The sequence below is a fragment of the Capricornis sumatraensis genome, chromosome 16, assembly GCF_032405125.1.
Source record: "Capricornis sumatraensis isolate serow.1 chromosome 16, serow.2, whole genome shotgun sequence".
NCBI classification, from domain to species: domain Eukaryota; kingdom Metazoa; phylum Chordata; class Mammalia; order Artiodactyla; family Bovidae; genus Capricornis; species Capricornis sumatraensis.
In genome coordinates, this window is record NC_091084.1 from 50141101 (window position 1) to 50154477 (window position 13377).

Sequence of the window (13377 nt, forward strand, 5' to 3'; positions counted from 1 at the left end):
CACCTATTCCCCAACATTCAATAGTGTATCTTCTGATATGAATGCATAGATACATGTCCTGGCCAGAGACACTTTCCATATAACCAGAGTGAAAAAAATTATTCAGACAAGTACACATATTACTGACAGAACTCAGTAACAAAGGGGCGATGTTCAATTCTTCTCTACATTTTACAGAGTTCTTGCCTATCTTGTTTCTAAGTTGATGCTGGATTGGGATCATTTTTACTTGGTTATGAGAACTATAAAAAGTATGAGCCCCATATAAGCTTTAGAAGCATTGGTAACTCAGGAAGAGCTGTGGCTTCTGCTATTAATATACGCTGGCCAAACAGCAGAACAGAGTCTTGTAAACACCTGACACAATGCTCAACAGAGTTCTAGATGTTGCTCTTCCTAAGTCTAGCTATGCTTCCTGGTCAGCCTACTGGTCACTTCAGGAAGGGTGGCGGGGACCTTGAGATATGAGCTGCACAGTGGAGGGTAGGGGGACGACAGCAGAGTATCCCTGATAGAGCCACTAACACTATCAGAGACACAAATGTCCATCTTGCTGACCCACCCTTGCCCAAGTCCCACCCCTGGCAGTGACCACCTACCTTTGACCAATAGTCTCGTTTTATTGGGGGAAGGAAGGGCCTTGGGACAGGAGATGAGGAATAAAAGGCCATGCAATGAAGCAACGGCACAAACTTGCTTCTGGCCCATTAGGATCACCAGTAAGCTCCCAGACACCATGGTGCATTTTACTACCGAGGAGAAGGCTGCTGTTGCTAGTCTGTGGGCCAAAGTGAATGTGGAGGTGGTCGGCAGTGAGAGCCTGGCAAGGTAAGCAGTGGACACAGGTAGGAGAGGATGTACAAAGGCTGAAAGTGTTCCAGAAAAGAGGGACTGGTTAGGTTTCTTACATACTCTGACTTCTCATCTGTTCTGTGACTATGATCATCCCATAGGCTCTTGATCGTCTACCCATGGACCCAGAGGTTCTTTGACAGTTTTGGTAAGTTATGCTCTGAGTCTGCCATAATGGGCAACCCCAAGCTCAAGGCCCACGGCAGGAAGGTGCTGAACTCCTTTGGAAATGCCATTAAGCACATGGATGACCTCAAGGGCACCTTTGCAGATCTAAGTGAGCTGCACTGTGACAAGTTGCACGTGGATCCTGAGAACTTCAGGGTGAGTTCTGGGCATGCCTGTGCTTTGTTCTTTCATCCAGGTTTCTGTGCTGTGGCTATAATGAGAACACTGACTCAAGTCTTAAGCTATTGAAGTATTTTCTGGAGGTAACATTTCAGAGAAAGTCTTGATCGTCGTAGGTTGTTCCAGAGGTCAAAGTTAAGATCAAGTAAATACTCTATGACTAGTGGAGGTCACTGGTCATCTGATAATTCTGAAAAAAGAAAAAATGTGAAGAACACTAGCCAAACTTGAGCTATGTGTTTTGGCCTGAAGAATACAAACTGAGGCATACAGAAGAATATCTTGCCTTTGATAACTGAAATTTATATGGAAATCGATGAATATATTTCTTTATGATTTTTGAGTTTTAAAGGAGGACTAAACAGGGCAAAATAAGAGCAACTTTTCACAATTTGTGCCTTCTTCTTTCATCTCTAGCAATGATGAAATGTTTTTCTGTACAAGGTGCTGGATTCTTTGTCATATGGATGTCCAAACAATCTGAATGTTTGTAATATCTGAAGAACAATATACATATCTAGTCCCCTTTCAGCACTATAATTTTACTTTTAAAGTAATGGAGAGAAGGAATCCATAGCAATGCTCAGGCTTGGACTTTGACAGAGAAAATGGGAGAAGGATGTAACACAGTGGGGGTTCAGGCTGGGAGTCACTGAAGCCAATGCCAGGTCTCTAATGGTGCACTTTTGTGGGAACATGGCCATGAAAGCTGCTCACCCTCTTATGAAGAAGGAAACAGATGTATCTGTTTGCTGGAAGGGCAGCCTGAGACCTTCTTTTCATTATGTACTGTCTTCTTTTTATTCCCAGCTCCTAGGAAACATGATATTGATTGTCTTGGCAACTCACTTCAGCAAGGAATTTACCCCGCAGATGCAGGCTGCCTGGCAGAAGCTGACCAACGCTGTGGCCAATGCTCTGGCCCACAAGTACCACTAGTTGCCTGGCCTACCATGTTGGTGCCTATCTGAGGGCCCAGTGTCCCAGAAGTTCATCTCCTGAAGACAGAGGGAGAGAGCTTTGATTCCAGACATAACTCCAATATAATACAAATGAAATAAAAGTCATGGTCTATAATGAATGTCCTTGTATTTTCTCTTTGTTTTTATATTTTATAAGTTGATTCTGCAAAAAAGAAAGCATTCCTATTTGAACTCGTAATATTGGAGATTGAGAGTTTGGGGAGGTTATAGAAGGAACCCTAATAAGATTCTATAAGAGTGACTTCAGTGGGTAGTTAATCTTAGGAGGGGAATGTAAACTCCTGAGATGGACAAGGTCTTTAGAAAAAGGAAAGACATGCAGTTGCTCTAGAGAGATGCAAAATGATTGTTAATAGTGAGCTGTTAGGACACAAAGTAGGGGACCTGTATAGCTTGTTATTTGTATAAATGCAGGATAGAGCTCTTTCTGGACTACTTTTATTTAATGCAAAAGTCATATATGTTGTAGTTGTAAGTGCAATGAAGATGGTACTTTTTAGGCACCCAGTCAAGGACTGTGCTCTCAGTTGTTTCCTTGCATCTTCAATGGTACTAATGCTATATTACTTGGGAGCTCAGTGTCCCGGAACACATTGCTAATTCTATTAAACCTTTGCTAGAGATAAAGGCCATTTATTAGGAAAAATGATGAATTCACAATTCATCCTTTCAGGTCTAATTGACAGAAGATGAACTGGCCCTTTAAAAGCAGTGGTAGTATAAGATTAGAAAATTTGCTAGAGAGACCAGAGAAATCAGCAAATAAAGCTATTGTTGCATGCAAAAAGAACCAGTGAAGTTTCTTGAGCAGGAGAGTGACATAATGAATAGGATATTGTAGGGAAACTGATCCATGTGTGTGTATAGAGCAGGCAAGGCAGAATCTGGGCTTAGGAATTGGCTATGATTATAATAAAGCTATAGGTAAAGGACCCAACTTGACCGAAGCAAGGGAAGGAAGACTGAAAAATCAAATATTGGACTATTGTGGCAATGATGCCTGAAGACTTGAAACACAGTGAAATGAGAGTGGGGAAGTCATGGATGACAGCCATGTTCCCTATCTGGTGAACGAGCAGAGGAAATTTCTTGACAGAAGAGGGAAAAAACCTAGATGTCTCTTGCTTGGAGCTGGTAATGGGCATAGCCACCCTTGTAAAAATCTTTTCAAATTTCTGTACTCAAGCCACAGGCATAAAGTGAAAAGCCAAAGCCTTGGAATTAACAGACAAGGTCAAAGTATTGTTCCACTGCCTTGAAACATTTAGTTAATATTTTTTTAGAATTAATTTCCTTGTTTGTGAATTGGGATAACTATCTCTATCTCTGCCTCACAAATGATCCCTACCACCCTCACTTCTGAGGTTCCAAAGAGATGTTTATAAAGTGTGTTGTCTGTCATTTTGCCAAGGTAGTGGTAGTAGTTTATATGATGTTCTATGATCTAGTTTTCTGTGCCCTGTTTCATTGTATATTCTTGAATTGATTCCATTGTTTCTGAGCTTCATATCTAGCTATCTAACTATTTAATATCCCATGTTGGATTGCTCAAAGGTGACTCAAACACAGTATGTCCCAAACTGAGCTCCTGATCATTTTCTAATTTATTTCTGCTAACTGAGCCTTCTTTTCATGTTCCCCATCTTAATGACTATGACATCGTTAATTGCTGAAGTCTGAAAATAGAGATGGTGTTTCTTCTGTTGGAGTTCTCCAAGTAGAATACTGGAATGAGTTGCCATTCCCTTCTCCAGATCTTCCTGGCCCAGGGATCGAACCTCTGTCTCTCATATTGTAGGAAGATTATTTTGTATCTGAGCCACCAGGGAAGCCCCATAATATCTTAAAGATTATGACATCATCAGTTGCTTGAGACTGGAAACAGAGATGACAATTATGTTTTCCTTCCTACTGCAGTATCATTCTATATGTCTCTCACTTATTCTATTCCTATATTCATATATACACTGAAGGCACAATAATTTTTGAAAACTACGAATCAGTCATGTTACTCTATTCCTTGGATTTCTCAATAGTTCTACTTGACTTTCAGGTTAAGGGAAAAAAAAATCTATAACATAGCATAAAAATCATTCATAGCATTTTCCTATCACAAAACATTTCCCTGTCATCTGAATCACAGTCACACTGCATATCTTTCTATATATAAATCACATAATTTGAATTATTGTTCCTGGTAATTTTTAAACAGCATTATGTTATACAATGAATCTGTATTACAGCATGTGATGCAGATTCTTACCATTGCTGTAACTATTTCATCATTTTACTGTACCAAAATTTATCTGCTCCACTAAATTAGGAACATTAAAATTGCTACTGAATTGAGATTCTGGTGCATATGGATGCTATAAGCATTCCTATACACATCTTTGGATGCACACAAACATGCTTTTCAATTGCCAGGTCATAGGTGTTGCACATCTTCTGCTTCAGTAAGTGAAAGTGAAACTCACTCAGTCATGTCCGACTCTTTGTGACCCCATGAACTACACAGTCCATAGAATTCTCCAGGCCAGAATACCGGAGTGGGTAGCCTTTCCCTTCTTCAGGGGATCTTATCAACCCAGGGATTGAATCCAGGTCTCCCACATTGTAGACAGATTCTTTACCAGTTGAGCAAACACGGAAGCCCAAGAATACTGAAGTGGGTAGCCTATCCCTTCTCCAGAGTATCTTCCTGAACCAGGAAATGAACTGAGGTCTCCTGCACTGCAGGCAGATTCTTTACCAGCTAGCTGAGCTACCAGGGAAGCCCCTCTTCTTCAGTAGACACCAACAAATATTTTCAAATCAATTATACTGTTTTATATTATCATTACCAAAGTATGAACATTTTCTTTATCTACAGGTTTGCAAAATGTTGCAATTATCAAGCTCTCCTCTTCTGTATATTCTTTCCCCTCATCCTTCCCTTTTGTTGCATTATTTTCCCTGCTCCTAGACTCTTCTTCCATCCATCCTTCTTCTTTCCTCTCTTTCTTCTTCTTTTCCTCTTTCCTTCCTTCCTTCTTTCCAGGTATGTTGGTGGGTGTATATTTGTAAATCACTGTAGTATTATTTTGAATTGAAAATAATGAAATTTGACTTGAGTCTTCGTTGCTGGGTCCATTTTCACTTTTTTCCTGAGGATGCAGAGGTGGAAATTTCTGCACTTGGTGTTTTCCCAGAAATCCTGTCAGACTCTATAAAGCTGAATAAGATGAATCTTGTTTACAATTCCTCTGCATTTTCTCTACAGTTATATCATAAGTATCAGATATTTTTCTTTATTTCTAATTAAATGTTTCCATTATCATCCATGTTCCATAAACCTAGCTCAATAGCTGCTAGAAAGACAATGTTTATTATTTTTAATTAACTTTACGGAGACTTAGTTCGATGAAGGGATAAGTGAAAAAAGATTTTTGTGGCCCAAAGTATTTATACAAGGAGAAAAAAAGCAAGTTAAATCTATGACAAAATATTTATCCATTTCAACTTCTTACAAATATTTCCAGAAACAAGGTGAAGCTCCATGCAAAGTCAACTTGGTAAAATATATCCTTTCTAGGTCTTAATTTTCTGACCTATTAATTCAACTTTTTAAATTCATAGATAAACTGTAATTCATAGGCTTAAACTGTAAGATGTGTTACTCAAAATTAGACTAAAATATTTATGCATAAATGAAACTGGGAATATATTTGTAGAGGCAATGGAAGGATGAAGGAAACGAAGCTAAGAAACAAGAACAGGGAGAGCAGAGTTTCTGAGTCTAGACACATTGTGTCAGCTAATCACAGATGAAGGGCACTGAGGAACAAGAGTGCATCTTACATTCCCCCACATCAATGAACTTGTATTACGCCCTGGACTAATCTACTCTCAGAAGCAGAGAGGGCAAGGTGCTGGGTGGGACTCACAAGGAAGACCAGGGCCCCTGCTGCTTACACCTGTTTTTGACACAACTTGCAACTGCACAAACACACATCATGGTGTATCTGACTCTTGAGGAGAAAGCTACTTGTCACTGCCCTGTGGAACAAGAGTGGCTGAAGTTGGTATTGAAATCTTAGGCAGGCAGGTATTCAGTTTACAAAGCAGGCTGACAGACAGTGAATGTCAGCTGGGTGTGTGGTGACAGAGCCATTGCCTGAGATTCTGGCAGGCACTGATTCCCTCCTTCCTTATGCTGTTTTCACCCCCTAGGCTGCTGGTTGTCTACCCCTGGACTCAGAGGTTCTTTGAGTCCTCTGGGAACTTGCCCTCTGCTGATGCTGTTATGAGCAACACTAAGGTGAAGGCCTATGACAAGAAGGTGCTAGTCTTCCTTACTGAAGGCCTGAAGCATGTTGACCATCTCAAGGGAGTCTTTGCTTTCCTGAGTGAGTTGCACTATAAGAAGCTGCATGTCAGTCCTGAGAACATCAGAGTGAGTCTACGGGACCCTTAATATTCTCCATCTTTTTTTTTTTTTTCTTGTGGTCAAGTTTCTATCATGGGGAGAGAGTTAAGCAGCAGGATACAGTTCAGAATGCAGAAGAGGTATTCTGGTTATATCACTATGGATTTCTCAGGACCATTTCATTTCCTTTACCTTCTTTGTTCCCAGCCATCATTTCCTCTTACCCAATCTTGTTTTTTTTTCTGTTTGTTCTTTACAATATCTTCTTTTTATTTAAACATTTTGCGTGTTTAAAAACACTTTTGTATTTTAAGTCACTTAAAATTTTATCTCATTCTTTCCCCTTAACTCTTCCTTTCAAAGCAAGGAAGACAAAATGATGCATTGCTTCTTGAAATGGTTCAAAAGAATAATAAATGATAACAGACTAAGGCAGAAAGGCAGAAACATTTCTAAGAACAAGTTCAGGCTGATATAGGTGGCTTCATATCAGTAGTAACACCTACACTTCAGCCATCTTTCTACTTATATTCTAGGGGCACAACTTGGGATGAGACTGAAATACTCTTTAGTCCAAATTGGGTGCCTCTGCTAACTGTGTCCTTGTTTTTTTATTCCTTCCACACAGCTCCTTGGCAAAATACTGGTAGAGTCAAAAGCAGAGATATTACTTTGTCAACTAAGGTCCGTCTAGTCAAGACTATGGTTTTTCCAGTAGTCATGTATGGATGTGTGAGTTGGACTGTGAAGAAGGCTGAGTGCCGAAGAATTGATGTGTTTGAACTGTGGTGTTGGAGAAGACTCTTGAGAGTCCCTTGGACTACAAGGAGATCCAACCAGTCCATTCTGAAGGAGATCAGCCCTGGGATTTCTTTGCAAGGAATGATGCTAAAGCTGAAACTCCAGTACTTTGGCCACCTCATGCAAAGTGCTGACTCTATGGAAAAGACTCTGATGCTGAGAAGGATTGGAGGCAGGAGGAGAAGGGGACTACAGAGAATGAGATGGCTGGATGGCATCACTGACTCAATGGACGTGAGTTTGAGTGACCTCTGGGAGTTGGTGATGGACAGGGAGGCCTAGCGTGCTGTGATTCATGGGGTCGCAAAGAGTCGGACGCGACTGAGTGACTGAACTGAACCGAACTGAACTGAGGTTATTACAGAGCCCTATTTGAATTCCTTGAGTGGATGAACACTGTGATAGCTTACAGTGAGGCTGCCACGACCAACGCGCTAAGCACAGGTGGAAACCGCAACTGCTGCACTAAGCACAGCAGAGAGGAGCTACCCCATGTCCGAGGTCAGAGGCAGTGGCCGGGAGGAGACACCTCGCGTCCGAGGTCAGGGGCAATGGCCGAGAGGAGCCACTCCGCGTCCAAGGCCCACGTGGCGGCTGGAAGGAGCAACCCCGTGCCCGAGGCCAGGGGCAGCGGCAGGGAGTAGCAACCCAATGTCCAAGGAGCTGTGGCTGCATGGGCGCAGGAGGGCCTAGAGGAGCTATTGCAGGCTGAAGGTCAGGAAGGGCGGTGGTGTGGAGATACCCCTCGTCCAAGGTAAGGAGCAGCGGCTGTGCTTTGCTGGAGCAGCTGTGAAGAGATACCTCACACCCAAGGTAAGAGAAATCCAAGTAAGATGGTAAGTGTTGCAAGAGGGCATCAGAGGGCAGACACACTGAAACCACACTCACAGAAAACTAGTCAATCTAATCACACTGGGACCACAGCCTTGTCTAACTCAATGAAACTAAGCCATGCCCGTGGGGCAACTCAAGATGGGCGGGTCATGGTGGAGAGGTCTGACAGAATGTGGTCCACTGGAGAAGGGAATGGCAAACCACTTCAGTATTCTTGCCTTGAGAACGCTATGAACAGTATGAAAAGGCAAAATGATAGGATACTGAAAGAGGAACTCCCCAGGTCAGTAGGTGCCCAGTATGCTACTGGAGATCAGTGGAGAAATAACTACAGAAAGAATGAAGGGATGGAGCCAAAGCAAAAACAATACTCAGCTGTGGATGTGACTGGTGATAGAAGAACGGTCCAATGCTATAAAGAGCAATATTGCATAGGAACCTGGAATGTCAGGTCCATGTATCAAGGCAAATTGGACGTGGTCAAACAAGAGATGGCAAGAGTGAATGTCAACATTCTAGGAATCTGCGAACTAAAATGGACTGGAATGGGTGGATTTAACTCAGATGACCATTATATCTACTACTGTGGGCAGGAATCCCTCAGAAGAAATGAAGTAGCCATCATGGTCAACAAGAGTCTGAAATGCAGTACTTGGACGCCATCTCAAAAATAACAGAATGATCTCTGTTCATTTCCAAGCCAAATCATTCAATATCACAGTAATCCAAGTCTATGCCCGAACCAGTAACACTGAAGAAGCTGAAGTTGAATGGTTCTATGAAGACCAACAAGACCTTTTAGAACTAACAACTAAAAAAGATGTCCTTTTCATTAAAGGGGACTGGAATGCAAAAGTAGGAAGTCAAGAAACACCTGCAGTAACAGGCAAATTTGGCCTTGGAATGCGGAATGAAGCAGGGCAAAGACTAATAGAGTTTTGCCAAGAAAATGCAGTGGTCATAGCAAACACCCTTTTCCAATAACACAAGAGAAGACTCTACACATGGACATCACCAGATGGTCAACACCAAAATCAGATTGATTATATTCTTTGCATCCAAAGATGGAGAAGCTCTATACAGTCAACAAAAACAAGACCAGGAGCTGACTGTGGCTCAGATCATGACCTCCTTATTGCCAAATTCAGACTCAAATTGAAGAAAGTCGGGACAACCACTAGACCATTCAGGTATGACCTCAATCAAATCCCTTATGATTATACAGTGGAAGTGAGAAATAGATTTAAGGGCCTAGATCTGATAGATAGAGTGCCTGATGAACTATGGAATGAGGTTCGTGACATTGTACAGGAGACAGGGATCAAGACCATCCCCATGGGAAAGAAATGCAAAAAAGCAAAATGGCTGTCTGGGGAGGCCTTACAAATAGCTGTGAAAAGAAGAGAAGTAAAAAGCAAAGGAGAAAAGGAAATATATAAGCATCTGAATGCAGAGTTCCAAAGAATAGCAAGAAGAGATAAGAAAGCCTTCTTCAGTGATCAATGCAAAGAAATAGAGGAAAAGAACAAAATGGGAAAGACTAGAGATCTCTTCAAGAAAATTAGAGATACCAAGGGAACATTTCATGCAAAGATGGGCTCGATAAAGGACATAAATTGTATGGACCTAACAGAAGCAGAAAATATTAAGAAAAGGTGGCAAGAATACACAGAAGAACTGTACAAAAAAGATCTTCATGACCTGGATAATCACGATGGTGTGATTATTCATCTAGAGCCAGACATCCTGGAATATGAAGTCAAGTGGGCCTTAGAAAGCATCACTATGAATAAAGCTAGTGGAGGTGATGGAATTCCAGTTGAGCTATTTCAAATCCTGAAAGATGATGCTGTGAAAGTGCTGCACTCAATATGCCAGCAAATTTGGAAAATTCAGCAGTGACCACAGGACTGGAAAAGGTCAGATTTCATCCCAATCCCAAAGAAAGGCAATGCCAAAGAATGCTCAAACTACTGCACAATTGCACTCATCTCACATGCTAGTAAAGTAATGCTCAAAATTCTCCAAACCAGGCTTCAGCAATACATGAGCCGTGAACTCCCTGATATTCAAGCTGGTTTTAGAAAAGGCAGAGGAACCAGAGATCAAATTTCCAACATCTGTTGGATCATGGAAAAAGCAAGAGAGTTCCAGAAAAACATCTCTTTCTGCTTTATTGACTATGCCAAAGCCTTTGACTGTGTGGTTCACAATAAACTGTGGAAAATTCTGAGACAGATGGGAATACCAGACCACCTGACCTGCCTCTTGAGAAATCTGTATGCAGGTCAGGAAGCAACCGTTAGAACTGGACATGGAACAACAGACTGGTTCCAAATAGGAAAAGGAGTATGTCAAGGCTGTATATTGTGACCCTGCTTATTTAGCTTCTATGCAGAGTACATCATGAGAAACGCTGGGCTGGAAGAAACACAAGCTGGAATCAAGATTGCTGGGAGAAATATCAATAACCTCAGATATGCAGATGATGCCACCCTTATGGCAGAAAGTGAAGAGGAACTAAAAAGCCTCTTGATGAAAGTGAAAGAGGAGAGTGAAAAAGTTGGCTTAAAGCTCAACATTCAGAAAACAAAGATCATGGCATCTGATCCCATCACTTCATGGGAAATAGATGTGGAAACAATGGAAACAGTGCCAGACTTTATTATTTTGGGCTCCAAAATACTGCAGATGGTGACTGCAGCCATGAAATTAAAAGATGCTTACTCCTTGGAAGAAAGGTTATGACCAACCTAGATAGCATATTCAAAAGCAGAGACATTACTTTACCGTCTAAGGTCCGTCTAGTCAAGGATATGGTTTTTCCAGCAGTCATGTATGGATGTGTGAGTTGGACTGTGAAGAAAGCTGAGCAGCGAAGAATTGATGCTTTTGAAGTGTGGTGTTGGAGAAGACTCTTGAGAGTCCCTTGGACTGCAAGGAGATCCAACCAGTCCATTCTGAAGGAGATCAGCCCTGGGATTTCTTTGAAAGGAATGATGCTAAAGCTGAAACTTCAGTACTTTGGCCACCTCATGTGAAGAGTTGACTCATTAGAAAAGCCTCTGCTGCTGGGAGGGATTGGGGGCAGGAGGAGAAGGGGATGACAGAGGATGAGATGGCTGGATGGTATCACTGACTCGATGGGCGTGAGTCTGAGTGAACTCCGGGTTGTTGGTGATGGACAGGGAGGCCTGGTGTGCTGCAATTCATGGGGTCGCAAAGAGTCGGACACGACTGAGGGACTGAACTGAAGTGAACAGTGAACTGTGTCAGATTTGTGGCCTCCAGAGGAGACAATTTCAATCTGGGGCCAGAAAAGAGGCTTGATCACTCAGAGCTTTTGTGTGACAGAAATTTTATTACAGTGAAAAAGGGACAGAGAGATCTTCTGAGATAGACATCAGAAGGGGAACTGGAGAGTGCCCTACTTGCTAGTCTTATCAAGACCTTATATACTTTTTCCACTGGTTACTAACAATAGAAAGGTCTTATCAAACCCTCTCTCACACCATACATTTTAAGATAACAGGATTAGTCAGAAGGATCTTAAGAAGGAGAACCAGGTTCTCAAGCAAGATGCATGTTGTTATATAAACATTAGTACAAAGTTAAGGAAAAACATACCCTTGAGAATGATGAAATGTTTTGTGAAGTGAAGTCACTCAGTCATGTCCGACTCTTTGTGACCCCATGGACTGTAGTTTACAAGGCTCTTCTCTCCATGGAATTTTCCAGGCAAGAGTATTGGAGTGGGTTGCCATTTCCTTCTCCAGGGGATTTTCCCCACCCAGGGATCGAACCTGGGTCTCCCACACTGCAGGCAGACACTTTAGCATCTGAGCTACCAGGGAAGCCATGGTGGAAGGTCAGCCTTATTCCCTGGACTGACTTTTTCAGCAATTAAAGTATATTTTGAGCCTAACTTTAAAATTAGGAAGTTTGTTGCCAAACAGAAAAGAAATTTCTTAACACTTTGATGAGGTAAAAATAAGGATTAAAATGTTTATGAACAGCATTACTATGGCAAAACAGCATAGATAACCCTACTGGTCTGCAGGTCCTGAAAACTGCACTGTCTGGTTCCCAAATTCCAGCTGTAAAAAAAGCAGCTCCACTCATTTCTCCAAGCAAATCTTAGGAGCAAACTAGTCCATGTAAGGCCTCTGTCTCTGGTGTAACTAGAATGGAGGAAAATGGACTATTGAAAGGGGCCCTCTACTCTTTTAGACAAGACGAACGATGGGAGGTAGGAAAGCAGTATGTTTTAAAAGGACTTAAGTCTTCTAGGTTTCTGTTGGCCTCTCATGCTCTTCTTGTTTGGAAAGTAAGATCTAATCACTTGAGTTACATAAGAGGTTTGGTAAAGATCAATCAGTCTTTCTCTAAGAGACTTGGCCACTGATACTACATCCAGCACAAAGAAGAATACCTAAACCATGAATGTATCCTGCAATGGCACCATCATTAAGAATAGGCTTGGAAACAGGACTTGATGCCACTTCCTTCTTTGTCCTTCATCTAGTAAATAGGCCTCTTTGTGTCTGTGTTAGTTGCTCAGTCAGTGTCCCACTCTTGGCAACCCCATGGAGTCCATCAGGTTTCTTTGTCCATGGATTCTCCAGGCAAGAATACTGGAGTGGGTTGCCACTCCCTCCTCCAGGGGATCTTCCCAACCCAGGCATCGAAGCCAGGTTTCCTGCATTGCAGATAGATTCTTTACTGTCTGAGCCACCAAGGAAGCCCTTTACCTTTACTTTAACCACCTAGGTTACGCATGGGCTTAAAGAGCTCTGGGTTTAAAGAAAGTGAGTCTTAAAGACTGTTGTCATAACAACTCAGAGTTTAAGAAAAAAATGTCTTACGTGACTAAGACAAAGCAATCTAGAAAAAAACATTTGTCTTTTTCTCCTCCTTGAGAGCTCCAGACCCCTTGAGCACCCTGGATTCCTTATCAGTCTACTTAAGAATTAACTCTCCAATTGGAAGACTTTATTTCCCTAGATTCTTCTATTTTTTACAATTTAACTTTTTAAGTCATTTTTCAGTTGCGATACTGCTTCTGTTGTTTCTTATGTTCCTGTTTTCAGGCCACAGGGCATGTCGGATCTTAGCTCTCTGAACAGAAATAGAACCCTCACCCCCTGCATT

The 13377-nt window shown here is 41.8% G+C and overlaps 1 protein-coding gene across 1 annotated transcript; it reads left to right on the forward strand.

Moving 5' to 3' along the window:
- The first annotated feature begins 736 nt into the window (after positions 1 to 736).
- Positions 737 to 2139, forward strand: LOC138092072 (hemoglobin subunit epsilon-2). Its single transcript, XM_068987947.1, has 3 exons — positions 737 to 828; positions 954 to 1176; positions 2011 to 2139. Exons 1-3 carry the CDS (start codon positions 737 to 739, stop codon positions 2137 to 2139), a joined length of 444 nt encoding a protein of 147 aa, XP_068844048.1.
- The last annotated feature ends 11238 nt before the right edge of the window (positions 2140 to 13377 follow it).

Excerpts from the sequence above, each read along its gene's own strand:
- LOC138092072 (XM_068987947.1), top strand. The coding sequence starts at position 737 with ATGGTGCATTTTACTACCGAGGAGAAGGCTGCTGTTGCTAGTCTGTGG. Across the intron at positions 829-953 it reads GGCAGTGAGAGCCTGGCAAG|GCTCTTGATCGTCTACCCAT; the intron begins GTAAGCAGTGGA and ends ATCATCCCATAG. Across the intron at positions 1,177-2,010 it reads TGGATCCTGAGAACTTCAGG|CTCCTAGGAAACATGATATT; the intron begins GTGAGTTCTGGG and ends TTTTATTCCCAG.